The 17,693-nt window shown below is 41.2% G+C and overlaps 4 protein-coding genes and 1 long non-coding RNA gene across 8 annotated transcripts; 3 read left to right on the top strand and 2 right to left on the bottom strand.

Moving 5' to 3' along the window:
• Nucleotides 1-31: 31 nt before the first annotated feature.
• firrm (fignl1 interacting regulator of recombination and mitosis) lies at nt 32-7,384 on the bottom strand. The gene is made up of 25 exons (XM_057038416.1): nt 7,198-7,384; nt 6,903-7,034; nt 6,742-6,781; nt 6,580-6,668; nt 6,348-6,452; nt 6,072-6,212; nt 5,824-5,986; nt 5,647-5,731; nt 5,403-5,541; nt 5,185-5,274; nt 4,664-4,728; nt 4,385-4,533; nt 4,162-4,291; nt 3,897-4,083; nt 3,121-3,203; nt 2,986-3,037; nt 2,581-2,670; nt 2,210-2,395; nt 1,978-2,097; nt 1,813-1,908; nt 1,599-1,715; nt 1,207-1,311; nt 756-836; nt 523-669; nt 32-339 (listed from the first exon to the last, which is right to left on the bottom strand). The coding sequence occupies exons 2-25, from the start codon at nt 6,996-6,998 to the stop codon at nt 136-138; spliced, it is 2,760 nt and encodes a 919-aa protein (XP_056894396.1). The 5' UTR covers nt 6,999-7,034; nt 7,198-7,384; the 3' UTR covers nt 32-135.
• Nucleotides 7,385-7,613: 229 nt separating this feature from the next.
• On the top strand, nt 7,614-10,775 carry LOC130528738 (uncharacterized). Of its 2 annotated transcripts, XR_008951379.1 has the most exons (3): nt 7,614-7,969; nt 8,097-8,163; nt 10,053-10,775. It is a non-coding gene; the product is annotated as an uncharacterized LOC130528738 (long non-coding RNA). The 2 variants fall into 2 exon arrangements; XR_008951380.1 differs by lacking the exon at nt 10,053-10,775 and having other exon boundaries at nt 8,097-8,273.
• si:dkey-51e6.1 (uncharacterized protein LOC558617 homolog) lies at nt 8,496-9,337 on the bottom strand. The gene is made up of 3 exons (XM_057038419.1): nt 9,117-9,337; nt 8,734-8,858; nt 8,496-8,643 (listed from the first exon to the last, which is right to left on the bottom strand). Exons 1-3 carry the CDS (start codon nt 9,256-9,258, stop codon nt 8,551-8,553), a joined length of 360 nt encoding a protein of 119 aa, XP_056894399.1. The 5' UTR covers nt 9,259-9,337; the 3' UTR covers nt 8,496-8,550.
• Nucleotides 10,776-11,072: 297 nt separating the features above from the next.
• On the top strand, nt 11,073-14,422 carry LOC130528994 (E-selectin-like). The gene is made up of 12 exons (XM_057038872.1): nt 11,073-11,218; nt 11,313-11,370; nt 11,458-11,868; nt 11,982-12,086; nt 12,169-12,360; nt 12,448-12,633; nt 12,755-12,943; nt 13,032-13,217; nt 13,304-13,510; nt 13,627-13,806; nt 13,885-14,017; nt 14,102-14,422. Exons 1-12 carry the CDS (start codon nt 11,213-11,215, stop codon nt 14,160-14,162), a joined length of 1,914 nt encoding a protein of 637 aa, XP_056894852.1. The 5' UTR covers nt 11,073-11,212; the 3' UTR covers nt 14,163-14,422.
• A 593-nt stretch (nt 14,423-15,015) lies between these two features.
• LOC130528995 (L-selectin-like) lies at nt 15,016-17,411 on the top strand. 3 transcript variants are annotated; one of them, XM_057038875.1, is made up of 8 exons: nt 15,016-15,166; nt 15,273-15,668; nt 15,745-15,849; nt 16,127-16,216; nt 16,626-16,799; nt 16,915-17,004; nt 17,079-17,094; nt 17,249-17,411. In XM_057038875.1, exons 1-8 carry the CDS (start codon nt 15,139-15,141, stop codon nt 17,280-17,282), a joined length of 933 nt encoding a protein of 310 aa, XP_056894855.1. In that variant the 5' UTR covers nt 15,016-15,138; the 3' UTR covers nt 17,283-17,411. The 3 variants fall into 3 exon arrangements, with proteins under 3 accessions (XP_056894855.1, XP_056894854.1, XP_056894853.1); XM_057038874.1 differs by lacking the exon at nt 17,249-17,411 and having other exon boundaries at nt 16,632-16,799; nt 17,079-17,241; XM_057038873.1 differs by lacking the exon at nt 17,249-17,411 and having other exon boundaries at nt 17,079-17,241.
• The last annotated feature ends 282 nt before the right edge of the window (nt 17,412-17,693 follow it).

Here is a 17,693-nt window from a genome sequence, read left to right as displayed (position 1 = left end):
TAACAAAACATATCAGATATGAATAAATGAATTATGTACAAACAATTTTAATATTTAAAATGAAAGGCTTTAGTACAGAATATACATTCAGATCTGTTTTAATACACAGAGAGCAATAATTTGGGGCTGTAGAGGCTAGTGTTTGTGTGTGGCTGTATTAATCTGGGTTATCAGGGTCTGCAACTCCTGTAGTCTAGATTCCAGCCACTGTGGAGCCGGTGCTGCATTATTTTTCCCCTCAGTTAGAGCCTGAAGAGCTTTTAAAGCGCTCTCAGCTGTCTGGATGTAGCGGCTGTACTCGTCTGCACCGGCCTCCTGCCGAGCTTTCTTTGGACAAGGCTGAGGGAGACATTAGAGACAGGAAAATCAACAATTACATTAAAATAAAATGTAGTTTTAGTGCACTCTGTACATTGGGCGTTGGAGTGGCTCCAGGTGCAAATACAAGTGAACAGGATACTAAAGCTAAAGCCAGTGCTCTGCAGGAGCCTGTGAATGATACTTTAAGCAAACATTACACACCTCTGAATCTTCACCGGTCTTACAAGTCTCTTTGTCTGAATTTTCTTCTTTCTGGTTCTCCAGCCTGCTGTTGTGTTGCTCAATGACTGCTGTTTCCAGCTTGATCCTCTGTAGCCGAGATTCCAGGTCTTCCACTGCATTCACCGTCTTTTGAAAACAATAATCACCTGATGACGTCGATGTCACTGAGATCAGTTGGAAGCTAAACCTGATAATAGGCTATTTTATCTTACCTTGCTCAGATAGTTCACCACCTTTGTTTTGGTGTCCTCTTTGCATAAACTTTGTGAAATTACCTCCTCGTGGTTTGTAACCTTATAAGAAAATGGGAAAAATTTTAAGTAGTTAAAAAAAATAATTTCACACTAACATTCTCATGAGATCTGCATAATCAAATAACAGCAAGGAAATTGGCTTTGGTATTTTTGGATCTCAAGAAAATGCTGTGACTGATTAGTGGCACAAACTGTTCGAGCACAGAAAGCATGGTGACAGGGGATCTATCAGGACTCTGTAGTCTTAATTCAACTCTCCCTCAGTTTTATTTCTAAACTATACTGAAAATTGTATCTTATTTCAGAGCAAGGGTTGTACCGCTTTTGTCCAGGGTGGGGCGCTCAAATCCGAACTTTAAGAAATGTGATGATAATTCGTGAGGGTTCAGCGGTTACATTTCTGTTTTACCTCTGCAAACTGAGAAAAGGCCTCCAGTGCATGGTGATGTAAAAGCCAGGATGTGTCCGACAAGAGAACTCCAAACAGACTGCTTATCCTGGGCAGAATTTGATTCTAAAATGGAGAAACCATTGTTTATATATTGCAGCATTAAAATTTAGATTTCAAATCCTCATTATGAAATATCCAAATTAATATATGTTAATCACAGTTGCTTTGAGATGTTTAAACTTGATACATTGAATCGAAAAGCCAAATTTTATTTCAGACTTGGCACCGCAAACAATATGCACAAGTAAATCGTCATGACGTGATAATTAAAAATGAAAAAACATCTGTCTCCCTTTGCAGACAGTAAAGTTTTGTGTTAATGAAATGGAATTTAAGGTTGCTGTCATTACCTGGCTCTCAGGAGGAACAAAAATCTTCCCAAGGAAGGAAAGAAACTCAAGAGCAGCCAGCACAAGCTGAGGCTGCGCACACTGTTGAGACACCACAGTATCCACACACAACAGAGCCTGACACACGGAAAGAGAAAGCTCACATATCAAAAGAATACATCAATTAAAAACATTCACACGATCAGAACAGAAATGAACCAAGAGACAATGATACCTGAAGAATGACTGGGTGTTCTATGTTTTTCACTAAAATGGCTGATATGGACAGGAGCAGCTGCACTGTGCTCTGCAGCACGGGGTGTGTCTGAACCTGGAGTGTGGCAGTTAAGTCAATGGTCAGTCACTGACAGTCGTATTTGTGTGTTTCTGGGGTTCTGACCTGCTCAGGGCTCATTCGTAACCACAGCTGTGTGACTAACCGCACTGTGGACAGCACACGCTCTTCATCAGGGGATGAGAAGCCCCGAACCACAGCTAAGAGGGCCGACAGAAGTGCATTCTGGACAAACAAAAAGATGTATTGGGCTTGTTAGTTGACAGGTTTGTGGCAGAACAAAAATATCCACATGTGTGGAATCACAACAGTCATTCTGCATCAGAGTTGCTCTTACCACTTTATCTACTTGTCCTAGCCTGTGCCCCCCACGCTCCCAGTCAGAAAGAACTTTCTGAGCAAGGTCAATAATGTCTGTCTCCACACGGAGACGGACATCTTGCGAAAGTGCTCTGAGGAGGATTTGTTGCCACACGGGAAGATTTTCCACCTCAGAGGGAGGGAAACGTGCTACCAGCTCCATCTGGCAACAAAGATGGTTGAGAGAGAATACTCCATTTTTTGGTTACTTTGCACTATATGCAGTGGTCCTGGATGCGTATTGATCTCAACCCAGCATAATTTATTTTGTATTTACATTATGTAAATGAGAGATCGTCTTACCAACATAAAATATGTTTTGACATTTACATTTTTAACCTTTCTAACCTGGTGGTTTGGCATCATGAGAAAAGCCATGCGTCTAAGAAGCAGACCCAGGTGGGATGCCTGGTAAGACGCAGCAGTGCACAGCTTCACCTACACAAGAAGAGTTGAAGAGTAAAATTTAGGGGGAGAACAATCATCAGAGAATGCTACAGAAAAGAGTGAGGACCCCATGTTAAACCCCTGACAGAGAGCGATTAGGAGGATTTATTTTATAAATTGTTCAGGGAGAGGTCACAAATATTTACATACATGAGTGACCTTCTGAAGTTACTCAACAAGTGAGTAAACAAGAGTTGGAGATGGGATTGCAACATGCTATCTTCTCTGACCACAGGAGGTTGTACAATTTTCCCCATGACCAGCCAATGGTCTGAATAACTGACTTTTCCCCCAGTCTATACCCACCAGTTGACCGATGACAAGTACATGGTGAAGACAAAGTTCTGCTGTCCCATACCTGTGGCACAGAAGGCAGCACAGTCAGACGGTACGGTGTAAAAACAAGTGGGTCCCTAAAAACAGGTGTGGGTTCATTCTCACCGAGCTGTAAAGCACCAAACATCTGTTGCCAGCAGAGCTGTTTGACTATCAGACTGGAGTACAGCACTGGCCAAGCATTGTTCCTGAAATTAAAAGATAAAGAAGAGGGGAAAACAATACAGAGAAAATAAATGACATGTTTTTCTAGAGAAAAATATCAGAAAATCAAAGTGAAACAAAAACCACCACTGAAAGAGAGGAAATCCTGAAAGTGATTAGATCAAAAAGAAAAAACACTTCCATTGTCTGATCACCGCAGTAGTGCGCAACAATAAAAATGAAACTGACATTGAAAATGAAGTTAATTCTCGTAAATTTAGTGTATCTTTACTAAAACTATTATCAACTGCAAGGTTAAGGCTGAGCTGTAAAGGTTGGAGTCAAATAAACTACCAAGGATATAACAACAATCGTGTCTCCTCAATTGCCAAAAGTAGAAAAGAAATATCACAGAAAAAAACAGTCTACAGTAGATTACACTAGGTTGACTGTGTCCAGTCGTGTTTGACATCATTATAAACAAAAACAGAGGCTGAGAACCTGAACCTTTATGGTCAAGGGCAGTTTACTGCTGATCACATGGAAAAAGAAACAGTATCACCGAAACATGTCCTTTAAGTCTCAATATGTCATGAAAAAAGGTCACTAAATCAAATTACTGTTTAGATCTCTAAAATCTGTAGGCGACTTCAGTCTGCCTGTGAAAAGCACTGAAATAGAAAGAATTTATTTAAATTAGTCACCAAGAAACATGATTGGAAATGTATAGATCTCACCAGTACAGAGAAATACTTTGAGGGAAGTGCAGCCACACTGGCACAAAGATGCACACACACGTGCTGATGCAGAGTGACCTGGACCTGGGCCTGACCCTTCATCATCACCCCTGGCAACAGCACTGGAAACTTCCGCTCAATAAGGCATTGTCTGAAACTGGTGAAAATGGCCTGGTACAGTGGAAGCCTGCAAAAAGGGTGACACTTCATTCATATTCAACATTTAGCTATGTGAATCCGCCGCTAATGACAGTAAAAACGTTACCGGGGAGTTTCCTCTGGGAACTGGCTGCCAGTGTGCCAAAGCTGCAGTTCCTCCTCTGGTTGGGAAAGGAGCTGACTCAGGACATTGACCAGCAGGAGACACTGGGGGAGCTTATGTTCAGGACTTAATTCTGTGAACAAACAAAAAGACCATATCCATATTAGGTACATGTTTAGATATGGTGCCTACATTTTTTATTTTTAAAATTGCGATTTAAACTTACGAAGATCCTTCTGGAGGACAATTTCTGCAAATGACCGTAAAGGCAACAGTTGGAGTAAGACAGCATCCATTGGAACCAGAGCTGCAGCGTTCAGCTCCTCAGACAGAGCTGATGTCAGAGTTGGAGCTCCTATACAGGGAGGAAACTTGCTGGAAAAATGATAAGAGAACGTTTTGGGTTTTTTTTTTTAATCTGATGCCTAACTAGGTAACAAACAACTACAACAGCACAAAGCGTTGTGAAAATCTGCTTTTGAAAACCCAGAGTCAGAGTACACACCTGAAGATCTGGAGGAAGAGTTGGTGAAATCTGCTGCAATACTTAGCCAGAAAAAACTTGAATTCCTGCGTAACAGATAACGAGTGGTAGGATGTTCGATGATGTTAGCAGAGGATGTAAGCAGAGTTTTTGTTGGAAAATGTACAGTTGTTATCGTCGGAAACAGTTAGGCTAAGATTGCTAAGAGCAGACTCATTTATCAGCTATGTAGAAAATAAAATCTTTATGGTCACCAGATAAAATTTGTGTGCAGAAGGATTCAGTGGAAATGTACCAGACTCCAAGTTGTCCTTCAGATGTTATTATCCACTGAATAAAGGAAGCATGCAGGAAGAGGCAGGTTGGGATTTGGCACGAGCTGTTACAGTTGGACTGTGAACGAGCTGCCTTCTCCCCCTTGGAAGTAAAATCTACACTGGCTCAGTTTGTGTTTTCTGTCAGATTGTGTGCTTGGGTGTCTGTTCATTCATATCCTCCAGGATAAATCTGACAGTTCTGTATGGAGATAATTGTTTCATTACCTTTATATAATGAATTAGTGTGTTGGCAAAGAATCTGCACATCTTTGCAGTTTTCTGAAACAGCTTGTACTCCGGGATCTGTGTTGCCTCCTTGTAAACAACAAAATAGAATTGAATGAGAAGTAACAGGCCGAATAAAATGCAATAAATTATTTTTACAGTGAGGTATATTAAAAAATTAATAAGAACAAGTTTATTACAAATAGAAGCTTTCTTACCTGAAGACCTGAAAGTTTCATCTGATCAACCAGCTCCAAGCAATTGTGGACATAAACCAGCAGGTTATCACAGAGGCTGCTGCTAATATCACCATGATGAAGATGTTCCTCCACCAATGACTGGTACTTTAAACTCTGTCTGAATAATTAAAATTGTAAAAACAAGTTAAATAGTCATTAAAATAACCACTGAAATCACCCATTCAGATGTCATGTCAAATTAATTTGGTTCTGGTGCACTGACTTGATAACGAATTTCCATGTGTTTGCATGCAGTGCCATGTCCAGGTTGGAAATAATAAAGCAGATATCCAGAAAGCTGTGAATCACTTAAGGGAAACATGAAAATAGAACAGTTAAAGTCAATTAAAGGTGTAAAAGAACAGGAGAGCTTTACAACACAATGACAAGCAGTACATACATGATACAATGTCAGACACTTCATCTTCTGAGGCACCAGCATTGAGTGACATCTTGTCCAGAAGCTCCAATAGAGCCTTCTGGAGAGTGTAGGCACCCTTGAAGAGCGCTTGCAGTAGGTCAGCAACCAGGGACATACGACCACAGTAAACCATTTCACTGTCCTGTGGACAATAGGAGTACACTTAAGTTAAATTTATACTGAAATTCAAAATAATCCCAGTAGAGCCTGTTCTAAATTAGACTAACCTTACAGTGCTTAAACGTTTCCTTCAGGATTTTAAGGATACAGGTGGGCAGTGACTTGATAGTTTCTAAGTCTGGTGCCTCTTCAAATGTGCCCACATGACGTACACAAGTGGACAGCACGTCTATCACCTGCATCATTGCCTTAAACAGAAAGCAGCAGCTCAAATAGTGGTTATGTGTGAAGCTAATTTTCCACATTGATTTATCATCTGCAAAAAGTCACCTGAAACACTCATTTCTCAATTTAAAAAAAATAAAAGCAATAATAAGGCATACCTGGAGGATATTCCTTAGTAAGGAACACAGTTCACTGTTTTGGCTGGATAACCCCCCAGCTTGATCCACCACTTCTTTCATCATGCTGTCAAACATTGTGACCGCCTGTCCCATCAACACAGGCCTTCAGATCTCATATACCATATTTCATCACAATGAAACACAGACTATCAGAGTATATCAGTATATATTAAAGGCTGACTACACCCCTAGAATGTGATATAGTCCTTACCTTTGGTAAGATTTTGGAGAAGCATTCCGTTTCTAGCTCTGACAATTCAATATGTGGGAGGAACATTTCTGTAATTACTTTTAGAACACCTGCAGAGACATGTCAGCCTCAAATTAAAGATGGACTGTTTTTATTTACAAAATGCACAATGAAAAAACTTACGTATATAATCATCCCAGTTCTCCGACTGATGGTGAAAAGAGTGCAGGCAATCAAGGAAATCACAATTTAATACGCTTTCAAAAGAATATATTTTTTCCACCCAAATCGTTGTTATATGAAGGCAACAATTTAGTCGGCTTGTAAAAATGATGTAAGGATATTGTGAGCTTTGGCAAGACCGACTTTATCTCCTGGCGACATGTTTCCTGACTCCAGTGAACCAGCTCATCCAGAAGAGAAGTGCTGCTCTGGGACATGATGATTACACCCACTGGGGACGGACGGACAGACAGCTGTCTCGACAGTTTCAGAGCAGAAATACCGAATGAGTCATACGCAATTCATTTGCTAACAATAGATGTGAAACTCGGCTACCATTTTAAACCATTTATGAATGAATAGAGTTCGTATAATTCCTGTTTCTGTAACGTTTCACTTGACGAAACTTCTGCTTACCTTAAAGTTACGGTCCTCTGGTCAAAAACACAGTCTTCTACACGAGTGCCTATGGAAATGCTTTCTTTCATATTCAACATTTCATGCTTTAATTCAATGTTTTTGTTTTGTGTTTTGGAACGCAATAAACTATAAACGCTAATTCTGAACGATGATCGTACCGCGCGCCTTCGTCCTGGGTGGCGGATGTGACGTCAGTAATACGACGACTCATCTAACTTCATTCGGATTGGTGGAAACGTTAATCTCGTTTTTCTTTCAACCAATAAAATAACTAATCGCCTGGCAAGCGCCGAAAACAACAACTATTGTTTTGTCCACATGTACATTTTAAGTTGTAAATGCATACACTATCCAAAGTATACCTGGTGTGATGATTTTCTTTTCATATGGCCTAATTTAAACTAACTTAAATATGAGAGTATTAGGGTGTTTAAATGAGGTTATTTATGTGGTTGGGATTTGTGTTATCTGACTGCATCTGGCAGGCTTCTTCTGGTCTATTGTTGGGCCATTCCCAGCAGTCTGAGGTGTTAGTCTGAGCTGCTGCAGGAAGGAACTAACATGTTAAAGGAAATGGCTTGTCTTGTTGTTTTCAGCAGGCATAGGCATACATTTGTGAAATTGTCCCAACTCAGAATTGTTCTGAATTTGTTTATCATTTTTCAGGTTTGCATTGTTGAAGACCTGGAACCCCAGCTTCCAGAGGTAAAAGTACATTATCACTGTCGGCTGTTTGACGACGTATATTACACAACGTATACTGCTTACAGTTAAGTATGAAGTCTTCCCTAATGATTTACTGTAACATGTAGATTTTTTAGAAAAGGGTCCACTGAATACTTCCCTTCCTCCTGACCTTGCTGTTTGCAGATAATAGAAAGGTTAATGCTTTGCAGGAAACCGTCTCTGGCTTTGGAATGGAACCAGGAAAGACATCCTTTTTCTTTCTTTACAATTCACAAGGTATTTATTTTGTAAGTCTCAAAGTCTGTCTCAAATCGACACATAATGTTAAAACAAATGCTGCCCTTTGAACTGCTGATATTTAATTCGACAAAAAAAAGTCAAGAAAACTTTCCCTAAACAAGAAACTTTCCCTATTAGCAACAGGATGTGATTTTTCCTTTCCTGTGTGGAATTTACGCTTGCCAACAAGCCGTCAGTCCAGGTTTAATTTCCCGCGAACAGAGCTGCACATGTTAATTTTACATTCTTGAATCATCAAACATTCTCTCAACTATGTTTAGCTCTATATGATGCTTTATATATTCAGATGAAACCATCAAATCAAAATGTGTAGATAAATTAGGTTTTTATTTTGTTTTTATGCATTCCACATTAAAAGCACAATTACTTTTTATCATCAGCCCAGGTGATTTCATAGCCACTGAAGACAGGCTTCAGTTTCTCTGCAGACACTGAATGGTCTGCTTTGCCAAAGGCCTGCAGATGGACAAGAAAACAAAGATTAAAGCACATGCGTTTACAAAATCACCAAGTTCAACTTCAATTTTGCATCAGAATAAAACTCACAGTTGATTCCCCAAACACCCTCATTTTCTTATCTTGACTGTTATGCTCTATCTTTCCTCCTCCAAGGCATTCACACTCCAGTCCAAGGGCTTCCATTTCTGGACTGATCTTATCGAATATATGATCTGCCAATGATGGAAAATTTGTTTAAATGATTTTTAAACAAAAAATAACTCAAATACACGCAAACGTATTTGGCTAGAGGATAGTAAACATATTTTGACAACAATAACACATTCCTGTGCTTCTCGAAGAAAAAACATAAAATACTGCAATTGACATATTGTAGTGTACCTAAATTAAGTTACTATGCAGTGTGAAAACTTTGTGACTATTTTTAAAGCGGTTTGGCTCATGCGTCCTGACGCACTTCTTCAACTTACTGTGATACTGTGCACTTTTCGTGCCGCGGACTATGTCTTTACCCAAACTGCCATCTTTCACTTTAACTCTGACCAGTATGTACTTAAATGTTCCGTCTGCATCAATCTCAACATCGGGAATTTTAGCCAATGCCTCTACCATTTCGTATTGCCAGTCAATAAATTGCCTTTATTTGGATTTTAATGTTGTTTCCTGTCTTAAAGAAGCAAACCCGTTTGGCACCCGCACCTGGTAGAAAAAGCTAGCGCCCTCAAGTGGCAGGATGAACGAACTGCATCAGCGTCGCAGCTGCCACGACAGTCTTAAAACGGCCGTTTAGTTCAAAAAGACATCAGCAAGAAGTGCCCATGTGCCATCGTTAGTTGTAGTTAGTTGTAGTTAGTTGTAGATCAGTGGCCGCTCTGTCTTCCGTCCGGTCTGAGATTTAGAGACAAAAACATGAGGTTCAAGAAAAAACTGGGAAAAGGAGAAAGGCACCTAAAATTAGTGAAGCTAAATAAAAATATTGTGTTGTTTTCTGAATAAATGTCGAAATCCAAATAAAAAGAGGTTTTTTTAACATCTTAAATAAAAAGACAAAAAAGAGAGAAATCTGACTGACAATGTTAGCTGCAAAGTAAGTAAGTCATTGTTGTCAAATAAATATATGAGCTTAAAAGTACAATCCACAATGTAGAGAAAAATCAAAGAAGAAAGGCATAGAAATACATATAATTTATTTTAAAAAATGAATGCCTTAAGTAATCACCATTCTGATTTCAGACAGCTAATTTCTTGCTATCAATAACAGAAGCAGTTTTTGTGATTATATTACCCACATAAAGGTGTTAAAATCACTTTACTGTTGTCCGATTAAGAGTGCCATCAAAGCTTGAATAACATTACTCCCTTGGGTCTTGTTCTCTAATTATGGACACAATTTTATTTACTTACAGGAAGCGGTAATGGAGAAAAGCTGTCATGCAACACCGTCCAACACTGGCCAGACAGGAAGGAAATGAACTGTCACTTCCCAAAAACAATATCAGGCAACAGGCGCCTTCTGTCCTGCACACTGCTTCAAAAAATTCCCAGTTAAGTCGTTGTAGCTTCCATCGCATTGTTTCATCTGATGAGCATCCTTTGACAGGACATGTCCATTCGAGTATTTTCTAATGTGTAGAAATCCCAGTTGGCATGCTTTGTACTTTTCTTTTAATATGTGACAATGGGAATGAATCATTCAAGTCCGACAGCCTCTCGCTAGCACCACCGATGGAGTTTACTTGTAAACTGGAAGTGAAAACCACCATTATTCATTTTTACCAGTACCAGTACCAGCCTCTCTTATCACAATCTCATCACCACTAGGATTTCATTGCCGTTGGGATAAAAAATTTCTTTTTTCACTTTCATTAGCACTTTCAGGGAAAACGCATTACCTTTATATGCTGTGCATTCTTTTTCCTTCAGGTTTAACTCTAAGAATTATCATGTATACTGTTACATTTACTGTAGATCCAACTTAATAAATTACAATTTATTTTGTCAAAGAACAGAAATATCAACAGAAGACCTCAAAGTAAATGTGAAAGGCCACTGTCATATGTCACCTTGTAATGTGAATAAAGGAATCTATATGTTAAAGCTGATGTAACTGAAATAAAACTGTTTTACTGAATCCCTTACACTTTGTTTTAATGTCGCTGAGCAGTTAAAAAGCAAGTCCTATTTGGTGAAATTATGCTTGTGACAGTCTGATAATACCATATCATATGGAGAAAAAAAAACAGTAACTTTCACTTCCAAAAATGCTAATATTCCAATGAAAACACGCCTTTTTGGCATCCAAAAGTGAAAGGACTTTCATTACTTGGAAGAGGAAAGAAGGGAAGAGTTAAGATAAGGGATTCAGTGGGATAGAGCAGTGGTGTGGGTGGGGGAATTTTCCGAAAAGTCCACACATGATGATGACTTCCAGGAAAACTGGACGGTGCTGGTGGTATAAAAGTGGGACCCTCTGGGTATCGTACTCAGAATCAACTCTTGCTCCCATTAGCAGAGGCAAAAGAGGAAAAAAACAGAAATACAAAGAGACGTCTGGAGCTTTCAACACATGATGGTGAGTTTAGGAGGTCATGTTTAAATGCAGTGTGTTTTATTTGAAGTTCATTTGATGTTTGTCAGAAATCTTATTTTATTTTGTGTTTTTGCAGAATTTTTGCTTAGGATCTAAAACTTCCACCTCATGGATCAGCTTGACTTTTCTTTGCTGTATGTAAATCCAACTCATATAAACCTTTAATCCCCTTAAAACTAAATTAAATTTGTAACCTGACCATCTATTGCTTCTGTCCTCAGTGCTGTGCATGTGGACTAGTGTTGAGTGCTGGTCCTACTACTACTCCAACGACACCATGGACTGGGATCAAGCACGCGCCTGGTGCCAGGAGAGATACACAGACTTGGTGGCTATCCAGAACAAGGAGGAGATTCAGTATCTCAACAGCTGGCTGCCTGAAAGAAAAGGCTACTACTGGATTGGCATCCGCAAGAGCAATGAGACCCAGACCTGGACCTGGGTGGGCACCAACAAGCCTCTGACAAAGGAAGCAACCAACTGGGCCAAGAATGAACCAAACAATGGCAGAAAAGGAAGGAAAACAAAGACGAATGAGGATTGTGTGGAGATGTACATTAGAAGGAGCACAGAGCAGGGAAAGTGGAATGACGAGAGGTGCAGCAAACAGAAGACCGCTCTGTGCTACACAGGTGAGAGGAAGGATTCTCCTGTTATCCTGAGCCTCATGGATTCCCTTTTTTATAAAAATCAATGGTGTCCTGAAAATGGAAAACTCTGATAAATTTCCTTTTTTTCCACTCAGCTGCCTGTAAGAATGACTCCTGCCAGTATGGAGAATGTGTGGAGACCATCAACAGTCACAAGTGTGACTGTTTTGAAGGCTTCTATGGAGAGAAGTGCGAGCACGGTAAGAAAACACCCTGAAGCTGTGTGGCCATGCGTCTGTTTCGATAGGGTGGCCGAACTAACGTGCCCTCTTTGTCTGGCAGTTGTTCAGTGCAGCAGGGAGGAGGTGACCATCCCGTCCAAAGGAAGCGTAAATTGCACTCATACGTATGGAGAGTTCTCCTACGACTCCCGGTGCCACTATTCCTGCGAGGAGGGGTACCAGCTGAACAGCTCGAGCCCGCTGACTTGTGAAGCATCTGGACAGTGGTCAGAGCAGCCTCCCACCTGCAACTGTGAGTTAGGAGAAGCTTATTTCCAAGATCGATTTGTAGTCCATGTCTTTCTCCCCCATAATATAATGGCCATCTTGTTGTTTTCAGTGGTGACGTGTCCAAAGGTTTCTCCTCCGACAAATGGAGCCGTGGCGTGCACGGATCCCCTGGCTTTCTCCAGCTATCAGTCCAGTTGTGTCTTCACCTGCGATGAAGGCTACACTCTCATTGGCTCCAACAGCCTCCAGTGTCAAGCATCGGGAATTTGGAATTCCTCGCAACCATTTTGCGCTGGTACGTCTGAACGAGTTTCTACAACTCTTCCTTTAACTGCTCTTGGGTTTTATTTTTTTGTCAAACGTATACAAAAAAAAGGACTTTTGTTGACCTCGACTGTTTGTTCCTCTGATCCCAGCTGTCCAGTGTCCTGCTCTTCAGGAGCTAGAAAATGGCCTTACCAGCTGTGGAGATGATGAAGACAGGAAATTCAGTTATGGAAACACCTGCAGTTTCAGCTGTGCCCCTGGTTACCAGCTGGTGGGGCCAACCACGATCACGTGCACATCAGTGGCCGCATGGACTGAGAGCACGCCTCGCTGCGTAGGTGAGTCTGTTCCACGCTCTCCCTTTGTGTTTATCAGAGATTTTTTTGTCTTTTGTGACTATAATGTGTTTGATTTTTCACCTGCCAGCCATCACTTGCAAGAACCCAGAGGGAGAAGCTCCCCTGATCAGCCAGTGCAGCCACCCTTTGAACAAGCTGCAGCCTGGAGCCACGTGCAGCTTTCACTGTGAAGCAGGTTTTGAACTGCAGGGAGCCTCAACCGTTCAGTGTTCCCAGGAAGGACGGTGGAATGAAGCCACACCTACCTGCAAAGGTGTGGAAGTCTGATATAAACCAGATATAAAACGACATTATATGACATTTTCACATTTTTCTAACTATCATCTTCCACGTCTTCAGCATTAGGTTGTCCTGTTCCTGCGATTCCGCCAAATGTCCAGATGAGCTGCAGTCCCAGTCCCTCTTCCTCTGCTCCTGCTCGGACCCCTCAGCCTGTGGGTGCAGTCTGCCTTTTTAGCTGTGGCGAAAGCCACGAGCTGCAGGGTGCATTCAGCATGGAGTGTGGATCGTCAGGCAAATGGAGCTCCGATCCCCCAACCTGCACAGGTATTGTATCTAAATTTGCTCAAATGCTCAGAGAAAATGAAAGCAGGGGTGCATCAGAAAAATCTGATTATATGTATGTGGTAATAACATTATCTTGTCCACCTCCTGCCCCACAGCATTGATTTGCCCCGTGCTCGAAGCTCCTGAAAATGGCCAAATCAACTGCTCCAGCAGTGAACCGACCTACAACTCAGAGTGCATCTTCTCATGCGATCACGACTATGTGTTACATGGACATGACCTGCTGATCTGCAATCGCCACGGCAACTGGACGGGAGAGAAGCCCATTTGCCAAGGTAAAATAAGCAGTACAAATTCAAAAGATTTAAAAATAAAATGTGTCGGTTTTTAAACATACAACTCACTCTCCACAGCTCCTAAAGTCAGCAAGGCCGCCGTTGCCTCCGGTTTAGCAGCAGGGGGCGTCCTGTCTCTGTCTACGCTGTCACTCGCGATGTGGATCCTGAAACGTTTGAGGCAGAGAGCCAACAAGTTTGAGCTGAACAGGTCAGACGAGCATCCATCTTCTGTGCTTTACACCTTTTTCTGTTTGTGGATCTGTAGGAACTCACGTCTTGTCTTTTCTTACAGCAACACTGACATCGAGATCCCACCACAGGTCTACAGAAACAGCATCGACAGACTCTTGTGAACCACCCCGCGTGTCAGTTGTATTTAAATCACCAAAGCATTTGCAGTGATGCCTTTTGTTGAATCTATTGTTTGAATTTTGGGATTGTTCCCATGTTATTTCTCCCAAGGGGAGTTTGATACTGAACACATTGTTCTAAATCTAAATACGCTGATATTGTCAATGTTTCTGTATTTATATCATATTGTATTTATCTGATTTAATTGTGAATGTATTTATATTATATTCATACATTTTATTAATAAAACAACAATAACAAATCACTTAGTAATTTCTGTGTATTTTACATTGTATTCAATATCACATCTGATAGAAGAAATAAAGACAGTGTTGGTTTTTCACAAACACACACTAACATGTTCCTACAATTCTAGCATGGCAAGTCTTCCACCATTGTAGAGAAACAATATCATTTTCAAGAAAATGAACAGAACAGAGGTCAGGTCTTGTGCTTTGACCTCTTAAATAACAGTGGAAGTTATACAACAGAGGACGGATGTTACTGCGGTCCGGATCTGTTTGCTCCCAATTTTGGATCTCTACTCTAGCTGATCTACCGAAGCAGAATCTGACCTCAGGTTCATTTCATTTTAGACACATTTCGTTCTCCGGTTGTGTGGTGGCGTTTGCTGCCTTCACATCTCTAAACTCCCTTTGATATTGTAATGTTGAAGAATGCCACTGATGTCACTTTCACCTAACCTTGACCACATTTTCCAACCATCAGGTCAGTCAGGTCAGTCACCAGTCAACGCTTTCATTCTTGCATGGCAAACATCCAGGTATTGTGATCATGAGCACTGAATAGAATATGAGGAGCATAAAAGCCTCACCCTGGCCCTAAACTCACACACAGCCCAGCTGTGGTATATTTGACAGGACCCCAAGAATCTGTATCTTCTATATCTACACTTGATATGCATTAGATACGTCTGTGTTCTTGCTTTCACTATTTGATTAGGAGCCTTCACCCAAAATGAAGAGGGCAGTGATCATCTTTCTTGGTGAGTCTTAATGTCTTTAATTATAAAATCACTCCCTTTGAGACATGTGTGAATAATTCCTCAACTATAGCTGGGTGAAAAGATTCTTTCAAACTTCATTCTACAGGAAGCTTCATGGTTGAGATCACCTTGGGATGGACCTATCACCACTCATCTGTGAGAAAGAACTGGTCAGATGCCCGGTTGTATTGCCAGACTACTTTCACTGACATGGTGGTGATCCAAAGCCAGGAGGAGAATGATTACATAGTCTCGAAACTGCCAAACAGAACCGGCAGTCCATATTATTGGATTGGAATCACTAAAAACCACAAAGACGATCCCTGGACCTGGATTGGGAATAACAGCACGTGGATTGGTGAGAAGTCTTGGGCCACTAATGAGCCCAACAACGACCACTCTACAGAGTTCTGCGTCGAGATCTACGTGAACCAGGGAGAAAACCGTGGGAAGTGGAATGATGAGAAATGCGCCAATAAAAAGTTCCCCGTCTGTTTCAAAGGTGAGTAAAAGGTTTAATCCCAACAGCGCTCAGAGGTGCTACGGACTGATCGAGTGTGGCGCTTCTTTTTCGACAGCTCAATGCCATGAGACATCGTGTGTCCGAGGACGATGCTGGGAGACCATAGAGAACACAACGTGCCTCTGTGAAGCCGGATTCCAGGGAGACAGGTGTGAAAAAGGTGAGGACCCACATGTTTTCAATCGTCAAGTCTGCATAATAGTCTTTAACTGTGACTGTGAGCTGAGCCAAATGTCCCACTTTGGTGCTGCACCATCATTGCTGCTGATGCTGAAGTTGTGATCTCAGATTGTACATTCTTCATTCAAATCCCAGATTCAGTTTTTGCATTTCCAAAAACAATTTCCCTCAAGCCTAATTTAAAGAGGTGTTCTTACATTCTGTGTGTAAAGTGAAGACTTCCTTACTCATCCTCACACTTTGTTTTCATCCACCAGCGATAATGAACAACCAGATGGAAGTGATTATTGCTGATCTAAGCGACTCATTTAACCTGACAAATGCTACGCTGGCACCAGATGTCAAAGGTGAGGCTATTTTTAATGTCTTAACCCAACCTTTTGTGCCTCCTAAAGCCTTTTCCTAATGATGAATTTGTGGATGTAAATGGCTCCACTGTCTGTAAAGTTAGCTGACTCAGTTCCAGGAGGATATCTGTAACCTACATCAAGACTCACATTTGGATGTAAGGAAACTACATTCACCTTCCTTAAGATAACGTCGCAGTCCTATTTCGCTGTTGCCGCACTGGTCAATACTCGAGATGCTTCACCCAACTCCCCATCACATCTGCTTCCTCCGCTTCCTGAGGCGAGGCCGAAGATCACACTAGTCCGAAAAACACTTGAATCAGCGTTTTCTGTTTTACGTTATACAACTATACAAAATAAGATGTTACATAACTGCGACCCTGCTAAATTTTAGCCTGTTCCCCAGCTACAGGTTACCCCTCTCTGTCCGGGCCGGAAAACGGATTCCAGAGCTACACGGAAGGAAACAGTGCCTTTAACTCCAGCTGTCAGCAAAGGTGCTACTTGGGATTCTGGACAATCGGCTCGCTGCCTTGCGGGGTCATTGGTGTGTGGAACGGCACGAGGCCTGCATGTGCAGGTAATCTCTTGTGTGCTGTTCGAGTCAAATAATAAAGTCAATTTTGTATAGACCGACGTGTCTGTGACATTGTACAAGGGTTTAGATTCAATGTGTCATTTACTGGTTTTTGCAGACTATAAAGTGTTCGTTTTGCTCCCGTTTGGGGGTGGAGCCGTTTCCACTATCTGCTGCATCGGTTACTGCTGTCTGAAGCACAGAAAAAGTGAGTGTTTCTCAATATCTTTGCATGGGTGAAACTGTGCCACCTCTGTAATGATCTGTCACTCTTCCTCACAGGAAAGAAACTTGCGAGGTCAGTGTTGAAATCTCATCGAAAGCAGCTCCACCCATACAAGCGCGTTCATCAACTGAAAAGTTGATTTACAAAAATGTTTCAAAGGGGTAAACTAGCAAAGCCATGGTAATCTGTGGCAACTTTTACAAACGAATCTGTCTTTCTTCCACAGGCGGTCTGAAGAATCTGCAATCGAATGCACTTAAGAGAAGAAAGGATGACTGGAGGAATTATGTGCAGTTATTATATTTACCACATGATTGTTCATAATTAAACCCAAAAGTCACTAGGTGTGTGGCTCCCCTGTATAACATACCGTCTGCTCAAATCTACCATGTGTTTGTTTTTTGGTGGAGATGAAGACTATTAAATAAATTGATTTCATGATGAGTCTTTTGGTGTGCATGTGTGAGTCTGTGCATGACATTTCACTCATGCTGGAGATTCCAGCTGCTGTGTGAAGCCAAAACTTGGAGTCCGGCAGTTCTAGCAACAGATTTGAAGTCTTGTAAGATATAAAATTATCTCAGATTATTGTGGGGTGTTCAAGTGAATGGAATAACAAAAGAAATGTCAAAAAGAAGACCTGCATGTGTGTGCAAGTATACGTGTATGTG

This window comes from Takifugu flavidus, chromosome 7, assembly GCF_003711565.1.
Source record: "Takifugu flavidus isolate HTHZ2018 chromosome 7, ASM371156v2, whole genome shotgun sequence".
Lineage (NCBI taxonomy): Eukaryota > Metazoa > Chordata > Actinopteri > Tetraodontiformes > Tetraodontidae > Takifugu > Takifugu flavidus.
The sequence above is the reverse complement of the archived record's forward strand: the minus strand, read 5'-3'. Positions and strand labels throughout refer to the sequence as shown.

What these genes read in the sequence shown, in the direction of transcription:
- firrm (XM_057038416.1), bottom strand. Translation starts at nt 6,998, where the DNA reads ATGTCCCAGAGCAGCACTTCTCTTCTGGATGAGCTGGTTCACTGGAGT. An exon ending in TACTTGTCATCGGTCAACTG is followed by an intron (nt 2,671 to 2,985) that starts GTGGGTATAGAC and finishes CTTCTTGTGTAG; the next exon opens with GTGAAGCTGTGCACTGCTGC. An exon ending in TCATGATGCCAAACCACCAG is followed by an intron (nt 2,396 to 2,580) that starts GTTAGAAAGGTT and finishes CTTTGTTGCCAG; the next exon opens with ATGGAGCTGGTAGCACGTTT.
- si:dkey-51e6.1 (XM_057038419.1), bottom strand. Translation starts at nt 9,258, where the DNA reads ATGGTAGAGGCATTGGCTAAAATTCCCGATGTTGAGATTGATGCAGAC. An exon ending in GAAAAGTGCACAGTATCACA is followed by an intron (nt 8,859 to 9,116) that starts GTAAGTTGAAGA and finishes CATCATTGGCAG; the next exon opens with ATCATATATTCGATAAGATC. An exon ending in GGGTGTTTGGGGAATCAACT is followed by an intron (nt 8,644 to 8,733) that starts GTGAGTTTTATT and finishes GTCCATCTGCAG; the next exon opens with GCCTTTGGCAAAGCAGACCA.
- LOC130528994 (XM_057038872.1), top strand. An exon ending in GCAGCCTCCCACCTGCAACT is followed by an intron (nt 12,361 to 12,447) that starts GTGAGTTAGGAG and finishes TGTTGTTTTCAG; the next exon opens with TGGTGACGTGTCCAAAGGTT. An exon ending in CGATCCCCCAACCTGCACAG is followed by an intron (nt 13,511 to 13,626) that starts GTATTGTATCTA and finishes CCTGCCCCACAG; the next exon opens with CATTGATTTGCCCCGTGCTC.
- LOC130528995 (XM_057038873.1), top strand. Translation starts at nt 15,139, where the DNA reads ATGAAGAGGGCAGTGATCATCTTTCTTG. An exon ending in GGCAGTGATCATCTTTCTTG is followed by an intron (nt 15,167 to 15,272) that starts GTGAGTCTTAAT and finishes TTCATTCTACAG; the next exon opens with GAAGCTTCATGGTTGAGATC. An exon ending in GTTCCCCGTCTGTTTCAAAG is followed by an intron (nt 15,669 to 15,744) that starts GTGAGTAAAAGG and finishes CTTTTTCGACAG; the next exon opens with CTCAATGCCATGAGACATCG.